This window comes from Lagenorhynchus albirostris, chromosome 5 (genome assembly GCF_949774975.1).
Source record: "Lagenorhynchus albirostris chromosome 5, mLagAlb1.1, whole genome shotgun sequence".
In the NCBI taxonomy this organism is placed as follows: Eukaryota; Metazoa; Chordata; class Mammalia; order Artiodactyla; family Delphinidae; genus Lagenorhynchus; species Lagenorhynchus albirostris.
Window position 1 is genome coordinate 61588089 of NC_083099.1, and position 25879 is coordinate 61613967.

The 25879-nt window shown below is 35.2% G+C and overlaps 1 protein-coding gene across 9 annotated transcripts in view; it reads left to right on the plus strand.

Moving 5' to 3' along the window:
• ATP11B (ATPase phospholipid transporting 11B (putative)) overlaps window positions 1-23884 on the plus strand; it is a 134084-nt gene extending 110200 nt beyond the window's left edge. For 2 of the 9 annotated variants that reach the window (XM_060150073.1, XM_060150075.1), the window contains 3 exons: window positions 3834-3967; window positions 21987-22054; window positions 22365-23884. In XM_060150073.1, the coding sequence (XP_060006056.1) occupies window positions 3834-3967; window positions 21987-22054; window positions 22365-22483 (321 nt within the window). In that variant the 3' untranslated portion in view covers window positions 22484-23884. Of the gene's footprint in view, window positions 1-3833; window positions 3968-5423; window positions 5500-8145; window positions 11735-21986; window positions 22114-22364 lie in introns of those variants that run through there. The other 7 variants (XM_060150076.1, XM_060150074.1, XR_009540683.1 and 4 more) reach the window with 6 other exon arrangements.
• Window positions 23885-25879: the final 1995 nt, after the last annotated feature.

Consider the following 25879-nt stretch of genomic DNA (forward strand, 5'->3'; position numbering starts at 1 on the left):
TAGTATTTATTAATAGTCTCTTTTTTAAAAAGGTAATGACTCCCTCTCCTTACTTTGAATGAAATGAGATCTAAATGCTCCACCCCCGGTTATACTGGAAGCTATGATATGAGATCAAATATGTATATATGGAAAATGATGGAGCTTGGAGGTTTGCTAGAGAACACTATAGTGTTTTCTATAGATAGCTTTACAGTAACACAGTTAACCAGCATTTTCAAAACAGTTGGGTTTTTTCTTTCTCCTTAGGGAATAAAAAGGAAATATATTTTGCTTAGTTCAGAAGGTGATCTGAAAAAGTCATTTCTTTTTTTTTTTTTTTTTTTTTTTTTTTTTGCGGTACGCGGGCCTCTCATCGCCGCAGCCTCTCCCGCTGCGGAGCACAGGCTCCGGACGCGCAGGCTCAGCGGCCATGGCTCACGGGCCTAGCTGCTCCGCAGCATGTGGGCTCCTCCCGGACCGGGGCACAAACCCATGTCCCCGGCATCGGCAGGCGGACTCCCAACCACTGCGCCACCAGGGAAGCCCGTATAATATTTTTGACATATTAAGATGTTTACTCTCTGTGTTGAGTTGCCCTTAGTTTAATACTTGTCCTTAGGTTTTAAAGTAACAGGTGATGAATGCAAAGCAGATCCAAACCTAAGCAGTGTTCTGCATGTATGTGGACACTCAAATGCTGCTGACCTTATGGATGTTATCTTTAGTGAATCCCTGTCAGTTGGTTGAGCACCAGCAGTAGTAAAGCACATGTTGTTAAGCTAAGAAGAACCAAACCCCTTGCTCTTTCAAGTTTCTGGTCTAGTTCAGTGCTCCCCAGATAAATGTTGTGAATGACCAGTTTGTTTTCTTGTTTGTTTTGTTGTTGTTCATTTCCAGTTCATCACGGACCAATACTTTTGTAAAATACAATAAAAATGAATTACTAGGAAATGAAATTTGAAAGATATATAAAATAAGCCCCATTTTTTAAATTAGATTCAACAGTTACAAAAGTATTCTGTCAAATTGCCATAAAATTGTCTAATCTCTTACTCTCACGGGCCAGACGCACTTGTCTCTCATGAGCTAGTAACAGTGTTTTCAGACCAACAGTGATCCATAGATCACACTTAGAGTCACACTGGTCTTTTTGCAAGGGGGTAGGAGTAACAACTACTCTCTCTACACTTAGGCTAAACATGCACTAAATGCACATCATACTTCTCTGCCCACGCAGTTACTCATTCTCTCTGCTTAGCCTGGAATGCTGTTACTCTCCCATCTCCAGCTATTGAAATCCCATCCAGTCTTCATATGCCATCTTTTTCATCAAATCTCTCATGCTCTCCCAGTAATACCAACAACAATAGCTGGGTTTGAGCTTTCCTTTCTCTTTTTCAATATTGTACTCTGCTTCATACCATAATTATAAGAAGGCAGTATAACAGCATGGTAAAGAGGTTTGGGCCCTGGAATCAAACCAAGACTCAAGCCCCAGCTGGGTGAGCATGAACATATTTTTAACTTCTCTGTTTCCTCATCTGTAAAATGTGTATGAGCCTGGTGCCTGTCCAAAAAGGTGGTTATAAATGAGATAATCCATGAGAAGCATCTTATATACTAACTGGCACATACATAGTAAGCATTCCATTAATATAACTGCCATTATTACTTGTTCTGGCTTATCTCCCACCCTTTTCTTTATCCTTTACTCAACAGATTGAAGGCAGGGTTGCTGTCCCCTTTAGGAACTAGCACAGTGCCTTGCTCAGTGAAGTATAAGTTGAAGTTCAGTGCTTCTGTCGTTTAAATGATTCAAACAAGAATTGGAGTAGAATCTAGAGAGAAAGAGGTAGTACTGATAGTTGGAGAGGTGGAGGAGGTTTCATAGAGATGATGGTATTTAAACTGAACTTGGTGTTAGGGGTCAGCAGTCTGCCCCCCAATTGGTGACAGGCCCTGACACCCACAGGCAGGGAGCACTGCCTGGTTGGCTGTGTAGAGACTGTACAGGAGCATTTAGAAGTAGAGCAGCAAAGGCAGCCTGATATCAGGTTATAAAGGGCCCTACAGGCCTCTTTGAGGTGTAGTACTTTATCCTTGAGCATGTGGGAGCTCTAAAGTCCTGCTTCCTACAGAGGTTGGCTTTGAGATGGAGGAAGCTGGAGCCCAGTGACCCGAGGAGGAAACTGGGAAACTGGTGAAATCCTGTTACCTAAACCAGCATTTCCTAAAATCTTCCACTGAATATTAATGTTCCTCCTGGTGTTGATTAATGTTCCATTTGGGGAGGGGAGGAAGGGGAGTTTACTGAAAAAAACAAATTTGAGAATTGCACCATGTCTAGCTCTCTCCCTGGAGACTGACCGCACAACCTGACTTACTGACAGTCCTTTACTCACCAAGTCTGTTTAGACATTCCTTGAACTAGTGCTTCTCAAACTTAATTGGCCACAGAACTTTTTTTCGTGCAATGTCTGTAAATATCTCATAATACACAGTTTAAGAAATAGTATCGTAAACAGTCCTAAACCCAAGGGTATTATAATGAAGGAATAAGTAAAATTTGGCTATTTCTCAGTGCTTAGCAGATCCTAGGACATTGATGCAATCAGTTCATTGCCTAACAGGAACCAAGTTGTCTCGCACTGCTTGGTATTTGGCGCATTATTCTGAGCAGGGATTTTGCAGGACCTCACCAGTTACTTAGGTTCGGAATGCCAGGTTATTTACGTTTCATCATGTTTGTGTCCTCTGTCCATTGTGAGTGTCTCCACAAGTGTCCCCTGTTGCCATGCCTACACTCGACACTTGGTGATTCCCAACCTTTGTGAATTGCAGCACTCTAATGAATCTATTTTTGTTGTTTTCCTTCCTCTATGCTTTTGAAAGATTTGTTATGCAATATGTTATATACGTAAAGGAAAATGAGTGAAAATAAGTTCAAAATGATAACCCTTGAGAAATTTAGGTGTACCCTTGACTGTCAAAACCAGGGTTGGGAGTCATTGGGCTATGTGGTCATACCATTTTTTACCCCTTATTTTAACAGGATTGAAATTATTAGTACTGTGGCTTTAAGTTTTTCTTGCCAGGTTTTTTTATCCCTCAATCAATATTAACCTTGCAAGCTTACAGAAATTAATTCAGTTTTAAATCTAAATAGTACTACTTAGTTACTTCTTTATTTTAATAATGTATCATCAGTTAATTTTTAAAAAGCAAGATGAACTTATTATGGGCATTAGCACTTAATAGTTGCTTAGCAATTTAAGGCAGATGATGCTTTTTTCAAGAATTATTTATGATGTGCATATATATATCTATATGGTGTTTAGAACCTGGCACTACATAAGGTGTTTGCTACTATTGTTGTTGTTATTGTTGAAGATTGGGATTTGGTCCTGCCTGGTTATTTCCCAGTCTTCAAAATAATTTAAACTCTACTTTTCTCAGTTACTAGATATTTTTAATTGAAGTTGCAGGAGCATTTCACCTAAACAAAAGCTCAAAGAAGAATGAGAATTCATTAAGTCTCTGAGTGGTTGATGTAAATAAATCATTTTAATCATAATATATTAAGATATTAAAATGCAAAATCTTTGCAGATTTATATAGTATCCAGGTACTTGTTTTATATAATGATTTTACTCAGCCTCTAATTTAGGACACAGTGCCTTTTAAATATTTTTGTATGATTACTCTTAATTAAAGCCTTCCATACATTTCCATATTATAGAAAACATGTATATATTACTTTTGGTTTTAAAGTGCTTGTTGCAGTTTTTTTAATGCTTTTTGGAATTTCAAATCTATAAATAACTAATATTTTTCTCCTTCAACTCCTTCAGCTTACTGAAACAAATTCAAGTATCAAGTGCTTGGACTCCATGTGCTGTTTCTCAGAAGGAGAAACAGCGTGCGCATCTGTTGGAAGAATGCTGGAACGAGTAATAGGAAGATGTAGTCCGTCCCATGTCAGCAGGTGTGAAATTTCTCTAAGTAGCCTTTGCTGCAGATGAGTATCCTATAAACTGGAACAGGATGAACCTGCATCTCTAGATACCTAATAAATCAGCCCCTGGTTTTACCAACTGAAGCAGGAAGTGTGCTGTTTATTAGCACTCTTTGATGGTATTTCACTTTGTGGCTTTAGGGTGTAGGGGTTTCTTTCACTAACAAAGGAACAGAAAGCACCTTTGAAGAGACTTTTCATCTAATGAACAAAATATCTTGCTTTACAGTCTTTCTCAAATGTGGTGAATAGGAGTGTGTATCTGGTACTCGTTTTATTTTTATAACTTTATTTTTCTGATTATACCTAAATTGTTTTATTTCCTGTATTTGTTTTGCTTGTATGTTTGCTTTTTGTATTTACAAAATAAGCTACACATAATAGTAAAGTCAAAAGATTTTGCCTTTCTTATTCTTCATGTATATTGTCTAGTCACTCATTTGAGACTTTGAGGTATTTATAAACATAAAAGGCTGAAATTCTGCTCTCTTACACCTTTTTATGTGTATAATGAGGTTTTAAAATAAGCTGTGATTTTTAAGTTTTTACTCGGTATTTATGGTCTAATTAAAAGTCTGTAGGTTAGAACAGGCTCTTTAAATTACGGTTTAGAAGAATTTTAGTGTTTTTGTCTTCTCCTAAATGTGTTTCTTGAATTAGATTTGCTCTTTTGGATCATAACAAAAATACCATTTTTTGGTATATACCACTTAAATTATTTAAAAGTGAAATTGATTCAATTCTTTATACATTTCCCCAAGAGACATGTTATTATTTAGGGAATATTAAGGAATAGAAATAATTTTTTTCACACTTTGGTATTCTTTAGGTGAATGATAACAAAGTCTCAAAGTCAGAGCAGCAGTGCACTCGTGTTCATGAAGGGTTACGGATGGGCAAGAATGGATGGTCATTTCCATTGTCCACAGCGTGCCACATGAATAGTATCACTTTCTACATGTGCCACGCCTGGGAAAAGGTTGGAAAGACCCCAGGAGCAGGGAATAAAGGGCAGAGGAGGCACTACTCTTATCTGTTGATAAGAATTTTTAATATTTGGTTGACTTTATGTTTTAAAAATAATGAGTATGACATCATTCTTGTATCATAGAATTCAGGTAACTTTTACTGGTGAACTTGTTAGTTCCCACTTTGCCTTTAGTTGTGGCCATTTCTTTATGGTACAGTTGCATTTATAAAGAGCATTCTTATGTTAATAACATAATGTCTGTGGTTTCAGACCCCATTTGTTGATTATAATGTGATCAAAAATATTTCCATAATGCTGTGATATTATTTTGTAGGCATTTTTTTCCACATGTAAGAATTACTATGAGCACCTAAATTTATTGGGACTTGTATGTTATGACTTACACAACTGTATTATGAAATGCATTATAAGAAAGTAGTTCTGTCATGTACCCAGGCCAACAAGTGTCCCAAAGGAAGTTCCAGAAAGACCTAATGTATAATATAAGACAGCTTTACTGCACAGAACTAAGGTGGGAATTAGACTAAGAGACTACTGTAGAACTTGTATAGAATTTTTAGAACATCTTTTTCAACACAAAATTCTCTTTAATGACAATATACGTCTTCACTAACTACTAAAAAAAGACTAGAATTAATTTTAAATGATCCCAGAATATTTTTCTGCTTTATATATATTCCCATTTTCTGGATATCAACTATTTAGGTGATGCACCCCATTATTCTTTACATAACCATTTTTATGCTGCATTATCCCTTTTGAACCTGCCCAAGGAATTATGGGATTTATTTCTGCATGTTCTGTTGAAGGTGTCTCTTCTCATCTGTACTTCTTTCCCCTTAAAATTGTATCTCACTTTTTTTCTTTTTTAAGAGTTTTTTTTTTCTAATAAAATGTTTAACAGTAATGAATATCTTATTTGACAGACTATAAATACCTTTCCAATTTTGTCCAGCATCTCAGGTTATGCTGTTGGTTACTACTGTCATTATCTCCCTGTTTTCTTCAAATGAATAATCTAAAAAGTCTTTTGAGATTTGTTCTATTTTTTTTTTAGTGGATAAAATTATACAATATTCAAAACCACTTGGTGCTTTTCTAAGGGCTATATGAATATTGCCATGGATCCATTAACATTATATTTAAACTTTGAAAAGTCATTTGTTTTTGTTTTTTACTTGTAATTGTTTTAGCGAAATATATTTGGCATTCTGTTTTGCTTTTGGAATAGCGTCTATTCTACATTTCTCTCATGTCTAATTTAAAAGGTAGGGCAAGACTGATACCTCTATTTACAAGATGTAGAATCCTTTGGATATTTGTTCCATTAACATTAATTAAACATAAGAGGTAATGGTCATCTCCTGAGAAATACAATTAGTGCTTTCATATGACAGATTTCTTTACTAATAAAGTTTTACCATCCAGGCACAAAAATTCTACTTACATTTTACTAATTGATGTTGTCAAAGGAATATGCCATATTGCAAACTCTGTTTCAAAGATAGCATCATGGTGCTACATAAAGGATATGCCATGTTGTACTCTAAAGGGCTGTACTTCAGCAATAAATGCTTTTCTGTGTGTAATTTACCAACAGTTACTTTATGCTAATCAAAACTGTCTTTTAAGTAGAAAGGAGTTAATAGTTAATATGTAGTTCAGGTGTTTAATGTTCTGTCAAATATGATATTTAACAATATGAATGCACATGTGTGCTTTGAAAAGATCAAAAATGAAGGAAACCTTACCTAATAAGATTCTTCTATGTAAGCAATGGTTGGGAAAGAGGAAAAACTAAAATATTGGCAGTTTGGGAGTATTGTTTATAGTTATGTTTTGTCATGTGTGTCTGAGCATACTTTTTCTTGCATAAATACTTACTCTAAGAAATGTTCATAGTCTTACTCCATTCATTTATTTTACAAATACTGAGTACCTACTATAGCACAGTTCTAGGTGCTAGAGAGACCGTAGTGAGCAAGCCCTTCTTAAACGAAGGTAGATACTGTTTAAGTTTTCTGGAAACTAGTAAAATTAGAGAACCTGTAAACCACTGGTATTGTTGTTGCTTGTTTGTCTTCCTCTTTGCCAACTTTGTAAAGTTTCTAGGTTCCAGTCTTCATTGTGACTATGCTCACTTAATCGGTTTATAATTGAACTACATACAAACTTTAGTCTCTAGGAAACAGCAGATTTTTTATAAAAGTGAACTTGGGCCATTTTAAGTGCTAATCTCTTTCTCTAACTTCTCTATTTAAGGAAAGTGGGAACCCTGGAAAAAGTTACATAAAATGTATTTATTAAGTGCTTTTAGTCTTCTAAGAAAGGCCACCTTTAACTTGGTAATCCTAATACTGTCCTTGAAATAGGTTAGGCCATTTTAAGCATGGCAGGCTATTTTTAGTCTTAAGTTATTTTAGCTGAAATTGGTACAGCTGCAAATAAAGTATTATATAATGAATTGCTTATGGCCTTATCATTCAGACAGACAGTAGTTAACATTTTCCAGACCAACAGAGGATCATTTGTTCTTAGTTAAGTGAAAACCCTAGTGACTTCTAGCTGTCTTTGATACCTATTGAGTCAAAACATTTACTTCGTTCAAGGTGTCTTTGATACCTATTGAATTAAAACATTTACTTTGTTCAAGCTAATTAATGCTAAAACCTTTAGAATAGAATTTATACCTGAAAAGAAATAATAATATAATATGAACATACTACTGTTTCATTCCAAAGCTTTTGGTAAGTGGGATTTTTGTTTGTTTGCTTTCGTGATGTCAAAACACAGCCTAGTTGCTTTTCAGTAAAACCAAATGTGCATACCTCTTAATAACAAACTTGTTTCTTATTGAATTAAGATTTTAAGAGTGTCTCATGCTTTGCTACCTATAGAAATTGTTTTAATGCTAATGAATTTTGGCTAATATTTTTATATGATGACTAGAGCATTATTTTTCCCAAGTTTTTGTATAATATAATGTTTGGTCCTTCAGTGCTAGTAAGAAGAACTTATCTTTAGCATTTAAAATGCATCAATCAGTGCTTATTTTAATACTCAAATCGCATTTTGGTCCTAAGTTTTAGAGTAAAATTTTTTCTCAATTGAAACATAGGTCCTGGTGAGCCAAACTTTTCTCTTATTGTTACTTTAGATCATGGAGTGCATCGGATCCTTTCTATACCAACGACAGGAGCATCTTGACTCTCTCCACAATGGACTCGTCTACTTGTTAAAGGGGCAGTAGTACTTTGTGGGAGCCATTTCAACTCCTTTCCTAAAATTCAGTGTGATCATCCTGGTAATGGCCACACTACCTCTGCGGAATTACTTTCTGAAATCTCTGGAGTAGTTCATGCCCACTCAGAGTTATAATGGCAAACAAACAAAAAGCATTACCATGCACCCCTGTCAGCTGCCCTCTTAATTTAAATCTGAACATGTTAAAATTTATGAATAAAGAGACATTTTTCATCTCTTTATCTGGGTTGTCCCCGTGTGCTTATGGGACTCCCAATGGCATTTCAGCCTTTTGCTAAGGCCACTAAATATTTTAACATCAAGGTAGAAAAGGGAGCTAATTCCTAGTTAACTGTATTTTTTAGTATGGCTTGGTTATTGAGTCTTCTGTTTAAATCTGCCTCTATAAATTATGCTGAAAAGTTTGCCTTGAAAACTCTATTTTTTTATTAGAGTTATATTTGAAACTTTTCATGGGAAAAGTTAATGTGAATAGTAAGGAATTTGGTCCCTCAGTGACCCATGTTTGTTCATTCATTAGTGCTTTCTAAGTTCACAGAGCAAATTAGGAGAATGCATTTCCAACCATTATTTGCTGCAGTATGGGTAGTAAATATATACCAGTACCAAAACTTCTCTAAATGTACTGTAACACAACCAGTTAAGTTAACCATATACATGCAAAGGGTATATCATATCTTACCTATAAATCAGGAATCAAGTCCATTCACCAAATTTCAAATTGATGTTTACTATTTTTGTGACAATGTAAAGAACCTATAGTGGGTAAATTAGACACCATTAGCATATTATTATTTAATGTGTTTATCATTGGATCTTTCGCATGCTTTAATCTGGTTAATATATTTAAATTCGCTTTTTTTGTCTATCTGAAGGCTCTGTGTATAGTATTTTACGACACTGTTGTAAATTCAACTATAATCAATAAAAAACCAGTTTGAAAACTATTTAAATATTGCAAATACTTTTAATTATACAAATCAAAATATTAGGATAATTAAATCAATAAAATGAGAAGAGCCTCTTTCTGTAACTAGCTCAGAATTGCTCTTGCTTTTCAGTAAGCTAGCTTTTAGAATAAAGAATTTCAGATGAGAATCCTGTTATTTTTAGGTTAGTATACGTTATCTAACTTACTACTACAGTGAAGTGAAATCTGCCCAGTGTCCCATTATAAGGTGTGGCTATAGAATGTAAATGAAGCAAAGTCTAAAATGCTAAATTATATGGGGTAATGGCTGCAGTAAATTTAAATGCTAAAAATAATTAATCAGGTATGTATTACTGCTGTTAACTCACTGCAGTTCAGTACTTGATTTTCATCCTGAGTTTATCATGTAGATCCAGTTTTGTCATTTGTTTTGATAAAAAGTAATGTTTTAAAACTTGGAAATGATTATTAAAGAACTGTTACTCATCTCTAAGCATATTATTGTGTACATATACATTCAAAATTGTATGGAAATGGTTAAGTAAGGTGTTGCCAAAATTTTCCCTGGAGAATATGATAATTCCTTTCTGTAGGTTTATTGCACAACCCTCCACCCCTTTCCCATTTCATGAATATAAGACTTCTGGAATTGGGCTGGTAGGGGAAGAATGGTAGAATTAAGACTTTACCTTTGTTCACTGGTAAACTGTTTTCTTGCTAATATAACATTTGTCTCTTTCAATAATGTAAGGATATTAGGTTATGAATTTCAGCCTAAATATTAATTTTCATAAATAGCCCTTCTTTAACTTAGATTGAGTTTAGGAAGATACTGTTATCCTGCAAATACAGTAAAGGGATAATGTACAGTGTGTACCCTTACCAGCTCATGTTCCAGAAGAGGAAATATTGCAGAAAATATTCAGTAGAGTATTAGTGGAGAATAATACAGAATTTGCTTTTTCTTAGACTGTCTTATAAAATGTTCATATAACAAAATGACGTTCAGTAGCCCTGCATTACATCTACCTTACAGTGTTTATTTGCCATCAGTTTAACTGACTACTAACACTAGGGAAGGACTGCAAAGCCATCAAGCAGTCTCTGACCAACTACAGCAAGGCATGAGGTCAGCTAGCCTATATGGTGCTCAAGGTGTGATTGATGCAATTTTCTGCATTCAGTATTTGAAGTTATGTAGGAATTTTATATCTGAAAAAAGTTAATAGCATCCGCTGACATGCTTCTCCTAGTCTGTTGTTCAAAACCTACTCCATTTAAAGGAAGATTAGCTTGTAAGAAAGGGGTTTTCTTCTGTTTATTTAAGAAAGCAACTCTTGTCTACAAACTTGCGGTAGTTTTCTAGTGCTAAATATTCATATTGTAAAACTATTACTGCATAATCAGAAATTTTCTCCCTTGCATATTTCTTTAAAATTCTTTGGAAAGTATGATGTTGATAATTAACTTTTATCTGCCAAAACCAGGGTACGATGCTACATGTGTTACTGCTAGTTAGTGGTCCCAAATCTATTTGCCTCACTTGCTTGCTTTTGCCAAGCCTGAAGCCTGTAGCCCTGAAGATAGCAGCAAGCACCAAGTCAGTTTCCAAAATTGCCTATCAGCTGCTTTAGGTGACTCAGCACCCTGCCTTAGCTTTAGCAAGCATTAGGCTCACCCCAGAAGGAGTAGAATGTGGGCCAGGAGAACTACAGCTACCCAGCCTTTCTGTGGGGTTGAGAAGAAAAAAGGGGAGAATTTAGTTTGAATTTCTCTTAACTAGCCTCCTCCTTGGGTCTTAATCTCCCTGAGGTCCAAAGGCTTCCCAGACCTGATCCAAACTCTGGCACTGTCCTGAGTAGGAGGTTAAACAGAGGCAAATCATCCAGTTAGGGAATACCTTACTCAGACCAGGGTCGTTTCTACTGCGTTAAGATTGTGAAATTGGGCTCCTGTGGTAAGCTTCAGACTCCTATCTGATAGGCAGGAGTCACGGCCACTAAAAAATTTATAATTAATACCAAAACTTTTTAACATATGCTGCTCTGAAAAGTTATTGGGGACTGGGGAGAAAGGGAAAATCATCCATGTTTGTGTTTTTCCTGTAAATATCAATTTGGAGTATGATACAAGCAGGCATTAATAAGACTAACACACCAAAGAGTTATGTAAAACGTGTTTTATTAATTTTGGTCCCCCTTTAGAGACATTTTTATTTCTATCCTGATGAGTCATCTATTTTCATAAAAATAGAACATTATTAAAGTGCTGTTTATGTGAGATAACCTGAATGATATTCCTGCAAAAAATAGATCATAGCTAATGATATGTTTGTAATAATGGTGACTTAGATTTTTATGAATAATTAGTAGTTGGAAATACTGTCACAACACTCAGTTTAAAATCTTGGACCTCAGACACTGTGGCTGTCTAATATCTAAATTATCTGCATTGTCAGTAAATGTAGTATACCTATTGTACAGCTCTCAGTAATTTTTTAAAGTTTATGAAATTATATTTATCAAATAAAAATTTTCCTATGTAAGTAAAAGTCTTTTTCCATTATTTGAATGCATTTTAAGCCTCTCTCTGCTCATCACAACCAGCACTGCCAAGTTTTTTGGGGTTTTTTTAGCTAAATTTTTACTACATTTTCCCTCCATTAGAGTACAGAAATTCCATTATGCCTTTCACTAACTGCAGTTTTCAAAAATCCAGAAGTTCTTTTGTTACCCAAGTTTTATAGCTTATCAGTACAGTTCCTGAAAAGCTGTCTGATTCAAATGCACCAACTGTAAAGGCCAACACACTTCAACTAGAAAGTGTATCATTCATGAAAAACCAGCCAGTGTAAATTTGGAAATGCCTTAGTTTAATAGAAAATATGTGCTTTCTGGGACTTCCTTGGCGGTCCAGTGGTTAAGACTCCATGCTTCCAATTCAGGGTTCAATCCCTGATCGGGGAACTAAGATCCCACATGTTGCATGGCACGGCCAAAAAAATTAAAGTTTTTAAAAATGTGCTTTAAAATATAACATGTAAAAAATATATATAAAATATATATAACATTTATTTCTAAAATATTCTAACCTAATGATCAGTCATCGTTTCTAATGCTTCAGTTGCCACGTAATTATTTCATCTACGTTTATTAAAAAGGTAAGCTGTTGTTTTTGCGTGTTAGTATTTGCAAAGGGTGACAATGTATATATGTATTTTTATTTCTGAAATGAAACAAGAACATGATCCTGGACAAGTCAGTTTATCTCGGCATCTGTTTTTATTTTAAAAGGAGTTGAGGGTTTGGACTATCTTTAGGGTACTTCGGTCTTTAACTTTTATTGTACAACATAATGAATCATGTTCCTTTTTTATATATAAATTTATCTTTGGCTATGTTGGGTCTTCGTTGCTGCGCACAGGCTTTCTCTAGTTGCGGCAAGCAGGGACTACTCTTGTTGCGGTGCGCGGGCTTCTAATTGCGGTGTCTTCTCTTTGTTGTGGAGCACAGGCTCTAGGCACACAGGCTTCAGTAGTTGTGGCACGCGGGCTCAGAGTTGTGGCTCGCAGGCTTTAGAGTGCAGGCTCAGTAGTTGTGGCTCATGGGCTTAGTTGCTCTGCAGCATGTGGGATCTTCCCGGACCAGGGCTGAAACCCGGGTCCCTGCGTTGGCAGGCAGATTCTTAACCACTGCGCCACCAGGGAAGTCCCTGGATCATGTTCTCAATGAATAGGAAATTTAGGGCAAGAAAGTAAAATTTTATGAGCAGCATTTCACTAGAAAATTTAGTGAATTCGAAAACAATTCAAGTTTTATTTTGAAGAGTAACTGACTCAAAGAACAAAGCTGTTGTAAATTGAGGTGAGTTCACATGTCTGTGTGAACAACTGTCTTTGGAAGTGGCAGATCTGATAAAAATCTGATGTCAGATTGTTTTGTGTGTGTGTGGCTGTGTTAGGTCTTCATTGCTGCATGCAGGCTTTCTCCAGTTGCAGCCAGCAGGGGCTACTCTTCGTTGCGGTGCACAGGCTTCTCATTGCAGTGGCTTCTCATTGCAGAGCACGGGCTCTAGGCATGCAGGTTCAGTAGTTGTGGCATGCAGACTCAGTAGTTGTGGCTCGCGGGCTCTAGAGCACAGGCTCAGTAGTTGTGGCGCACGGGCTTAGTTGCTCTGCGGCATGTGGGATCTTCCTGGACCAGGGATTGAACCCGTGTCCCCAGCCCTGGCAGGCAGATTCTTAACCACTGCACCACGAGAGAAGCCCTGATGTCAGATTTTTAATACTAATTTTTAAGGTAAAACGGTCTGTATTCAAGTAAAATCTGTAGACAGTGAAGTGCAGAGATTTTAGGATTACGTTCTATTTCTTTTGACATTGTATACATCTGTGTGATCCTAATCCAAGTCCAGATAGAGAACTTTTCTATCATCTCAGAAGGTGTCCAGGAAATGTATTTCTCTCCCTTTCTGCCCTTGGCAACCATTTTTTTCTGTTATCTATTGTCATAGATCAGTTTCACCTGTTCTTGAATTTCATATAAATGGAATTATACATGTTCACTTTTGCATCTGACTTTGTTCACAATGTCTGTGAGGTTCATACATGTTGCATATATCCATAGTTTGGAGGGTTTTTTCCTACTCTGTAGTGTTCCTTTTCATGAACATCCCACAATTTATCCTTTCTCTGGTTTATGGACATTTGAGTTATTTACAGTTTGGGGTGATTACAAATAAAGTTATTATGAACATTCTTCGTGGACGTGTTTTCATTTCTCTTATTAAATAATGAGTAGAATTTCTGGGTCATAAGGTAGGTTTATGTTTAATTTTATGAGAAACTGCCAAAAGTTTTCCCAGGTGACTGTAGGTGCCATTTTATGTGCATTTGTGTACAATGAGAGTTCCAGTTGTTTTATTATATCTCATGATTTTAATTTGCATAACAAATGATGTTTAACTCCTTTTTATATGCTTACTGACAATTTATCTTTTTTTTCTGAAATGTGTATTGAAGGCTCTGGCCATTTTTTTTTTTCATTAGGTTGCTTGTCTCATTACAGAATGGTTGGAATCCTTTTTATAAGGATGTTAGTAAGTTCTTTGTCAGATATATGTATTACTAGCATTTTCCCCCAGCCTGTGCTCTGCCTGTATATTTTCTTACTGGTGACTTTGGGGAGCAGGAGTGTTTTATTTTGATGAAGTCCATTTTTTTTCCTTTATGGTTATGTGTTTTTTTGTGTCTTATCTAAAATATTCTTGTCAACCCCAAGTTCATGAAGATAATTTCCTATGTTTTCTTCTGAAAGCAGCCTCTTACATTTAAGTCCATGATCCATCTCAAATTTACTTATGTGTAAGATGTGAGGCAAGGATTGAGGATCTTCCTTCCTCCCAACCCCCATAAGAGTATCTATTTGGTTTAGCTCCATTTGTTGAAAATGTTCTCTATCTCCATTGAATTCATTTGGTGAATTCGTTAATTCATCAAATTAGCTGACTGGGGAATTCCCTGGCAGTCCAGTGATCAGGGCTCCGTGCTCCCACTGCAGGGGGCATGGGTTTGATCCCTGGTTGGGGAACTAAGATCCCACAAGCCACGCAGTGTGGCCAAAAAATTTATAAAATAAAGTTAACTGTATAAATGTGGGTCTATTTCTGGACTCTCCAATTCTGTTCATTTAGCCTTACACTGGTAGCACACTGTCTTAATTACTATAACTTTATGCCTAGCTTTGAGATAAGGTAGTTTAAGCCCTTCAACTCTGTTGTCAAGATTGTTTTGTCTATCCTAGGTTCTTTGCATTTCCATATAAATTTTGGAATCAGCTGATCAATTTATTTAAAAAAAATCCTGTATGATTTTGATTTGGATTGCTCTGAATTTATATGTCAATTTTAAAAGCACTGGCATCTTAATATTGACTCTTCTAATCCATGAACATGATATATCTCTCCATTTATCTTAGGTCTTTTCTAAAGAAGGTTTTGTAGTCTTCAGTATAGACATCTGGCAAATCTTTGTTAAACTCTTAAAATTTTTAAGGTTTTTGGTGCTGCGGTAAATAGAATTGTTTCTTAATTTATCTTCCAGTTACTCATTACTGTTATACATAAATGCAATTAATTTTTGTGCTTTTTACTTTGTAACTTAAACCTTGCTAAATTCATTCAATTTTTCTATTTTTTTTAACTTTTGGGTAGAATGCTTTTGATTTTGATGTAAACAGTTGTCATCTGAGAATTCAGTTTTTTCAATTTTCATGCCTTTTGTCTCTTGTTATTGCATTATTGTACTGGCTAGAGCTTCCTGTACAATGTTAAATAGACATGGTGAGAACCATGAGGTGTTGAGTTTTGAAAATGTTTTTCCTCCATTTTTCAAGATGAGCATACGGTTTTGTATGTTTTAGCTTGGTACTATGGTGAACTATTTTGGTTGATTTTCAAATGTTAAACCAACTTTATATCCCTGAAATAAATTTCACTGGGGTATGATGTGTTATCCATTTATATATTGCTGTTTGATATACTAATATTGTGTTAGAGGCTTTTGTATCCATGCTTATGAAGGATATAGATCTGTGATTTCATTTTCTTACACCATCTCTGTCAGGTTTTGGTATTAGGGTTATGCTGGCCTCACAAAACAATTTGGGAAGTGTTCCCTCCTCCCTTTTTTTGGAAGAGTTTATGAGGTTATTATTTTTTCTTTTAATGTTTTGAAGAATTCATGTCATCTGGACCACTTAGAGGGGTTTGGGGGGTTTTTTTTTGCAGGGGGGGGAATATTGTGGATCACAAATTCAATTTCTGAAACAGACAGGATTATTCACATTTTCTGTTTCTTTTATGAAATTTGGTAAGTTGTATCTTTTAAGGAATTTGTCCGTTTCATGTAATTTCCAATATTTTTGACATAAAGTCCAGAATATTCTTTGATTATCCTTATAGTGACTATAGGATATGTATTGTTTTTGCTTATTGGTAGCTTTTTTCCTAGACTTTTTACCTGACCAATCTTGCTAGGGGTTTGATCAAGTCTATTAATTTTTTCAAAGAATCAACTTTAGGCTTCGTTAATTTTACCCATTTATTTTTATTGCCCTAATGCTCTCATCTGTATTATTCCTTTCTATTTTGATTTTGTTTTCTAACATTTATTCATTTATTTATTTGGCTGCACTGGGCCTTAGTTGCAGCACACAGGCTCTTTGCAGCGTGTGGGATCTTTAGTTGCAGCATGCGGGATCTAACCCGGGATCGAACCCATGCTCCCTGTATTGGGAGCAAGGATTCTTAACTGCTGGACCACCAGGGAAGTCCCTCTATTTTGGTTTTAATTTGCTCTTCTTTTATGGCTTTTTTGAAGCTTAGATAAATTGATTTTTAACCCTTTTTAATAAAGACATTAAAACTACACATTTCCCTCCATGTACTGCTTTAGGTGATTCCCACAGATTTTATCCTTTCATTGTTATTCAAATCAGAATATTTTATTTCCTTTATGATTTCTTTTTTGATCCCTGGATTATTTAGAGGTGTTTTGACTTCTAAATATTTGGGGGATATACTTTTTTTCCCTTCCAGTCCCTTCACTTTTTTCTTAATAGTGTTAGTCAGGATTTCCAATACTGTGTTAAACATTTGTGGTGATAAGGATATCCTAATCTTGTTTCTTATCTTAAAGGGAATGCATCTAAGGTTTACCCATTTAGTGTGATATATACTGTAGAGTTTGAGTATACATAGCTTTTCCCTCATTAAGAATATTTCCTTCTATTCCTAGTTTACTAACAATTATAGATAGGTGTTGAACTTTGCAAAATGATTGGTTCAACTAAAGTTATCATGAAATGTTTTACTCCATTATTTTATTAATATAGAGAAGTATATTGATGGATTTTTCTGATATTGAACAATCCTTGCATTACTGGCAGAAATCCTGCTTGTTCATGATATGTTATTTTTAGTGCTCTGTTGGATTCATTTAACTATTGCTTTATGTAGGATTTTGAATCTGCATACATAAACAAAATGGGCCTATAATTTTCCTTTTTATTCTCTTGGTTTGGGTTTTTTGTTTCTGGTTTTTGAGTCAGTATTACACTAATCTCAAGGAATGAGCTGGGAAGACCTCCCACTTCCCCTGTTTTCTGGTTTCTGGAACAACTTGCATAAAATAGAATTAGCTATTTTGAAAGTTTGGTAGAGTTTCATAGAATAAAAACATTTGGACGTGAGGTTTTTTCAGAGGACAGGTCCTTGACTGCTATCTCTAATATACTTTTTACAATTATGAATCTATTCAAGTTATTCCTGTATATTTTATATGTTTCTAGGAGTTTATCCATTTTATTTAAATATTTAAATTTAGTTCATAAGACTTTTATCTCCATACGTCTGAAATAATTTCTCCTCTCTTTCCACACTTTTGTTTTTTTAATCGAGGTATAATTGACAGATAACATTACTTTCAGGTATACAACATAATGATATTTGTATATATTGTGAAATGGTTAATAGGCCTAGTTAACATCCCTCACCGTAGTTACAAAATTTTTTCTTGTGATGAGAACTTTTAAGATCTCTCAGCACTTTCAAATTTGCAGTACAGTATTAACTGTAGTCACCATACTGTACATTACATCCTCATGACTTATTCTGTAACTGGAAGTTTGTACCTTTGACCCCCTTCACCCATTTCACCCAACCCTAAGCCCCCACCTCTAGCAGCCACCAATCTGTTCTCTCTCTAATTCATGAGCTCAGTTTTCTTGTTTTTGTTTTTTAGATTCTGCATATAAGTTGGCTCATACGGTATTTGTCTTTCTCTATCAGATTTATTTTACTTAGCATAATGCCCTCAAAGTCCATCCATATTGTCCCAAATGGCAGGATTTCCTTCTTTTTTATGGCTGAATATTCCTTCATGTATGTATGTACATTTTCTTTATCCATTTCTTCATTGTTGCACACTTAGTTTGTTTCCATATCTTAGGTATTATAAATAATGCTTCAGTGAACATGGGTGTGCACATATCTTTTCGAGTTAATGTTTTTTCTTTTCTTTGGATAAATCCCCAGAAGTAGAATCACTGGGTCATAGGTAGAATTTCTATACCGTTTTCCATAGTAGCTACACCAATTTACATTCCTGCCAACAGGGTAGAAGGGTTCCTTTTCTCCACATCCTCAGCAATACTTATTTCTTTTTTTGATAGTAGCCTTTCTAACAGGTGTGATGTGACATTGTGGTTTTGATTTGCATTTCCCTGATGAGTGATGTTGAGCACCTTTTCATGTACCATTTGTATGGCTTCTTTGGGAAAATGTCTATTCAGATCCTCTGCCCATTTCTTAATTGGATAGTTTATTTTCTTGCTATTGAATTGTATGAGTTCCTTGTACATTTTGGATATTAACCCTTTGTCAGATATATGATTTGCAAGTATTTTCTCCCATTCAGTAGGTTGCCTTTTCATTTTGTTGATGGCTTCCTTTGCTGTGCAGAAGTTTTTTAGTTTGATATAGTCCCACTTTTTTATTTTTGACTTTGTTGCCTTTACTTTTGATATTGAATCCAAAAAATCAATGCCAACACTGATGTCAAGGAGTTTACCACCTATTTTTTTCTAGGACTTTTATGGTTTCAGGTCTTACATTTAAATCTTTAACCCATTTTGAGCTTTTTTGTGTGTGTGTGCGATACGAGGGCCTCTCACTGTTGTGGCCTCTCCCGTTGTGGAGCACAGGCTCCGGACGCGCAGGCTCAGCGGCCATGGCTCACAGGCCCAGCCGCTCCGCAGCATGTGGGATCTTCCCAGACCGGGACACAAACCCACATCCCCTGCATCAGCAGGCGGACCCTCAACCACTGTGCCACCAGGGAAGCCCCCCATTTTGAGCGTGCATGTGTGTGTGTGTGTGTGTGTGTGTGTGTGTGTGTGTGTGTGTGTGTATGGTGGAAGATAGTGGTCCACTTTTCCCAACACCATTTATTAAGAGACTCCTTTCCCTGTTGTAGGTTTTTGGCCCCTTTGTTGTAAATTAATTGACCATACGTGTATGGGTTTTTTTCTGGTTTCTCTATTCTGTTCCATTGATCTATATATGTTTTTATGCCAATACCATACTGTTCTATTAGAGTTCTGTGATATATTTGGAAGTCAGGAAGCATGATACCTCCAGCTTTGCTCTTTTTTCTCAAGGTGGCTTTGGCTGTTCAAGGTCTCTTGTGGTTCTATACAAATGTTAGGATTGTTCTATTTCTGTGAAAAACGCCATTGGAATTTTGATGAGGATTGCACTGGATCTGTAATTTGCTTTGGAGAGTATGGACATTTTAGCAATAATCTTCTAAGCCATGAGCATGGACTAGTTTTCCATTTATTTGTGTCTTCTTCAGTTTCTTCAGTGTCATATAGTTTTCAGTGTACAGGTCTTTTGCTACCTTGGTTAAATTTATTCCCCAGTATTTTATTCTTTTTGATGCAATTGTACATGGGATTGTTTTCTTAATTTTCCTTTTTGACAGTTTGTTATTTGTGTATAGAAACACCACAGATTTCTGTATATTGATTTTGTATCCTGCAACTTTACCGAATTTGTTTATTAGTTTTAATAGTTTTTGGTGGAGTTTTTAGGGTTTTCTATATATAATATCATGTCATCTGTATATAGTTTTACTTATTTCTGATTTGGATGCCTTTTATTTCTCTTTCTTGCCTAATTAATTGCTCTGCTTAGGACTTCCAATACTATGTTGAATAAAAGTGGCAAAAGGGGACATTCTTGTCTTGTTCCTGATGTTAAAGGAAAAGCTTTTAGCTTTTTAGCATTGAGCATGTTATCTGTGGGCTTGTCAAATGGCCTTTATGTTGATGTGTATCTTCTCTATACCCACTTTGTTGAGAATTTTTATCATAAATGAGGGTTGAATTTTGTCAAAAGCTTTTTCTCCATCTTTTGAGACTGACAAAATAAAGGATAAAAATCATATGACAAGGTAGTATATTACATTTATTTATTTGCAGATGTTGAACCATCCTTGGATCCCTGGAATAAATCCTACTTGATCATGGTGTCTGATCCCTTTAATGTATTCTTGAATTCAGTTTGCTAATATTTCGTTGAGGGTTTTTGTATCTCTGTTCATCAGGGATATTGTCCTGTAACTTTTCTTCTTGCGGTGTCCTTGTCTGATTTTGGAACCAGGGTAATGCTGACCTCGTAAAATGACATTGGAAGGTTTCCTTCTTTTTCTGTTTTTTTAGAAGAGTCTGAGAAAGTTTGGTATTAATTCTTTAAATTTTGGTAGAATTCACCAGTGAAGCCATATGGTCCTGGAGTTTTTGTTTGTTGGGAGGTTTTGGATTACTGATTCAATCTCCCTACTAGTAATTGATCTACTCAGATTTTCTGTATGTTTCTAGGAATTTATCCATTTCTTCTAGGCTATTCAGTTTGTTAGCATATAATCGTTCATAATAGTTTCATGATCCTTTGAATTTTTGTGGTATCACTTGTAACATCTCTTTCATTTATTTGAGTCCTCTCTTTTTCTTGATGGGTCTAGATAAAGGTTTGTCAATTTTGTTTACTTTTCAAACATCCAGCTCTTAGTTTTATTGATCTTTTTCTATTGCCTTTTTAATCTATTTCTAGTCTGATCTTTGTTATTTCCTTCCTTTTACTAATTAGGGCTGTTTATTCTTCTTTTTCTAGTTCCTTAAGGTGTAAAGTTAGGTTATTTGAGATTTTTCTTGTTTCTTTCTAGGCACTTATCTTCCCTCTAAGAATTGTATTCCCATAAGTTTTCATATGTTGTATTTCCGTTTTCATTTGTCTCAAGGTATTTTTTATTTCTCTTGATTTCTTCTTTGACCCTTTGGTTGCCCAGTAGCATGTTGTTTAATCTACATATTTGTGAATTTTCCAGTTTTTTGTTTGTTTCTTTGTAATTGATTTGTAGTTTCATACCATGTGCTCAAAAAAAGAAGCTTGATATGATTTCAATCTTCTTAAATTTATTAAGACTTGATTTGTGGCCTAAAATCTGTCCTGGAGAATGTTCTTGTGCAGTTGAGAAGAATGTGTATTTTGTTGCTTTAGGATGAAATTTTCTGTATATTCTGTTAAGTCCGTCTGGTTTAGCATATCATTTAAAGCCAATGTTTTCTTAATTGATTTTCCATCTGGATGATCTATTTATTGACAGTGGAGTATTAAAGTCCCCTACTATTACTGTATTGCTATCTATTTCTCCCTTAAAGTCTGTTAATATTTGCTTTATATATTTAAGTGCTCCTGTGTTGGGCTCCTAAATGTTTACAAATATTATATCCTTTTGTTGGATTGACCCCTTTATCACTACGTAATGCCCTTGTCATTTATTACAGTCTTTCTTTGTTTTAAAGTCTATTTTGTCTAATATAAATGTAGCCACTGCAACTTTCATTTGGTTTCTATTTACATGGATTGTCTTTTTTAGTCCCTTCACTTTCGGTCAGTGTGTCCTTATATCTGAAGTGAGTTACTTGTAGACAGCTAGATTGGTCTTGGGTTGGTTGGTTGGTTTTTTATCCATTCACCTAGTCTATCTTTGAGTAATGTGGTCCATTTACTTTTAAAGTAATTATTGATAGGTATATACTCATGGCCATTTGTGCCTTGTTTTCTGGCTGTATTATAGTTTCTCTGTCCCTTTCTTCTCTTGCTCTCTTCCTGTGTGATTTGATGATTTTCTTTTGTGGTATGCTTAGATTCCTTTCTCTATCTTTGTGCATCTATTATAGGTTTTCCTTTGTGGTTACCATGAGGTTTACATATAACAAAACAGTCCTTGAAGTTGATAACAACTTAAGTAAGTATGAATACATTCTAAAGCTCTATATTTTCACTCTCTCCCACTTACGTTTCAGGGTTTTGATGTCACACTTTTCATATTTTTGTATTGTGTATCACTTAACTATTACAGTTATTTTTACTACTTTTGTCTTTTAACCTTTGTACTAGTTTTATAAGTGATTAATCTTTATAAGAATTAAGCTTTATTTAATCTAAGTTTTCTAAGTGTTTAATGATTTTAATTAAAAATTTTAAGTAAGTTTCTATTTAATTTCCAAGTATTTGGGGGGATACACTATTTTTAATTATTTATAATTCTGTTATAGTCAGAAAACATAAGCTGAATGATTCCAGACCTCGGGAATATATTAAAACCCAGCATTTGATATATCTTGGTGAATGTTCCAAGTGCACATCAAGACTTTGTTTCTGGTTCTGCATTTAAAGAGCTGGAAGTCACCACTCCATCCTAGCAGCAAGTAAGAAGTTGAACAGGTATTTTAAAACTTCTTGAATTCATAACAGACTGGAGGACAGAGGGCACACTGCTGCCCCATATTGGAAAGGCAGGCAAATACAAAGACTGGAAAAAAAAAAAAACCCAATATATTATGCAAGTACTTTGGTACAATTACAAATGGTATAACATATGTACAATGGTAATATCAATAAAAGAAATAAAGGAAAAGATGAAATATTTCAAACAACAACAGATTTCCAAGTTAATGTCAGACACCAAACCACAGATCCAGGAAACTCAGAGATCACCAAGCTAATCTGAAGGAAGCCAGAGGTAAGAAACATTTTATCTACAGAGGAACAAAGATAAGTATCACATCTAACTAACTTCTCAGAAGCCATGTGAGCAAGAAAAAAATGGAGTGAACTATTTAAATTTTTGAGAAAAAAATATCACCAACATAGATATCTGTACTCTGCAAAACTGTTCTTTCAAAACTAAAGAAATAAACACTTTCTCAAACAAAAACTGATGGAATTTGTTGCCAGTACACTCACCATACAAGAAATGTTAAAAGTTCTTTAAAGAGAATGAATGTAATATAGGTCAAAAACGCAGATCTATATAAAATAAGGAAGAGCAATGAAGAAGGAATAACTGAAGGTAAAATAAAAGCTTTTATTTTTAGTTGATCTAACAGATAACAGTTTCTTCCAAATGCCAACAATGTATTCGATTATGTATGCTTAGGTATTTGTGTTATGAATATGTATGCTAATGTATATGCTTATATATAAGTGAAATGAATAACAGCAGTGATACAAAGAACGGGAAGAAGGATTTAGGATTATTTTATTACTATAAGGTACACTACCTGTGATGTGTTATTTGACAGAATTGGATTAGCTATAATTGTATATACAAATTCTAGGGTACCCACTAAAAACAAGGTGGGAAATAAAGTATAACTAATATGCTAAGAAAGGAGAGAAATGGAATCATAGAAAATGCTATTAAAACTACAAAAGCCAGAAAAAGAATCAAAGACAAAAATAGAACAAGGGCAACAAATAGAAACAGTAATGCATATCATAGATAGTAATAGAAATGTATCAGTAATGTTATTTAATCAGTATGTTATTTAAATGTACCTATTTAAAAATAGAGATCATTAGAGTGGATCTAAAAACATGACCAAATAAACAATATGTTATCTACAAGAAACCCATTTTAAATATAAAGACATATAGATTAAATGTAAATGGATGGAGGGACTTCCCAGTGGTCCAGCAGTTAAGACTTTGCCTTCCAATGCAGGGGGTGCAGGTTTGCTCCCTGGTCATGGAGCTAAGATCCCATATGCCTCAGGGCCAAAAAAACAAAACATAAAAGCAATATTGTAACAAATCAATAAAGATTTTAAAAATGGTCCTGGTCCACACCGAAAAATCTTTAAAAAAAAAAATAAATGGATAGGGAGAAATACACCACACTAATGCTAATCGAAAGAAAGCAAGAGCAGCTATATAATTTTCAAGAAGAGCAGATTTCAAAGCAAGGAACATTTTCAGTAATAAGGGCACTAGATAATGACAAAGGGAAGATACAACAACTTTATGAAGATATAAAAGAAGATATAACAAATTTAATGTGCATGTGCCTCAAAACAGCATCAAACTATGTGAAGCAAAAACTAATAGAAATACATAAATTCACTGTCAGACTTGGAGATTTCAACAACCCTGATCAGAAGTGGACAGATCCAAGCCAAAACTCAGGATATAGTTGGACTAAACAACATCATCAATCAACTGGATAAAATGGACATCTATAGACTGCTTTATCCAACAACAGAATACAAAGTCTTCTCAAGCTCACATTAAACATTCACCAAGATAGACCACATCTGGGACATAAAACACACCTTTAAAAGAATAGAAATTATGCAATATCTGCTCTTAGACCACAGTACAATTAAACTAGAAATAAGTAACAAGAAGGTAACTGGAAAATTCTAAAATACATGGAGATTAAGCAATACTTCTAAAAAACACAAGGGTCAAAGAAGAAATCTCCTCAAAGAGAAATTTTTAAAATATTTTGAACTAAATGAAAACACAACTTACTAAAATTTGTGGGATGCAGCAAAAGCAGTGTTTAGAAGGAAATTTATAACATTAAATGTATATATTAGAAAAGATACAAAATTAATAACTAAATATCCACTTTAGGAAACCAGAAAGAGAAGGGCAAATTATATCCAAAGTCAGCAGAAGAAAAGACATAGTAAGAACTACAGCAGAAATTAATGAAATTGAAAACAGGATATCAATAGAGAAAATGAGTGAAACCAAAATCTGGTTCTTTGAAGGAAGCAATAAAATTGATAAATCTCTAGCCAGGCTGAGGAAAAAAGGAAGGGAAACAAATACTAATATCAGAACTGAAAGAGAAGACATCACTACAGATCCCAAAGACATTAAAAGGATAATAAAGGAAGATTCTGAACAACTCTATGGCCACAAATGTGATTACCTAGAATAAACAGACCAATTCCTTTAAATACACAATTGTCAGGGAACCTACAAGATGGCAGAGGAGTAAGACATGGAGATCACCTTCCTCCCCACAAATACATCAAAAATACATCTACATGTGAAACAACTACCAAACACCTACTGAACGCTGGCAGAAGACCTCAGACTTCCCAAAAGGCAAGAAAATCCCCACGTACCTGGCCATGTGGCTGACAGGGTCTTAGTGCTCCACCCTGGTGCCAGGCCTGAGCCTCTGAGGTGGGAGAGCGGAGTTCAGGACATTGGACCACCAGAGACCTCCCGGCCCCACGTAATATCAATCGTTGAGAGCTCTCCCAGAGATCTCCATCTCAGCAGTAAGACCCAGCTCCACCCAATGGCCAGCGAGCTCCAGTGCTGGATACCCCATGCCAAACAATTAGAAAGAGGAACACAACCCCACCCATTATCAGAGAGGCTGCCTAAAATCATACTAAGTTCACAGACCTGCCCTGCCCACCAGAAAGACAAGATCCAGCCCCACCCACCAGAACACAGGCACCAGTCCCCTCCACCAGGAAGCCTACACAAGCCACTGAACCAACCACATCCACTGGGGGCAGACAGCAAAAACAAGGGAACTATGAACCAGCAGCCTGCGAAAAGGAGACCCCAAACAGTAAGTTAAACAAAATGAGAAGAAAGAAATATGCAGCAGATGAAGGAGCAAGGTAAAATCACACCAGACCAAACAAATGAAGAAGAAATAGGCAGTGTACCTGAAAAAGAATTCAGCATAATGATAGTAAATATGATCCAAAATCTTAGAAATAGAGTGGAGAAAATACAAGAAACGTTTAACAAG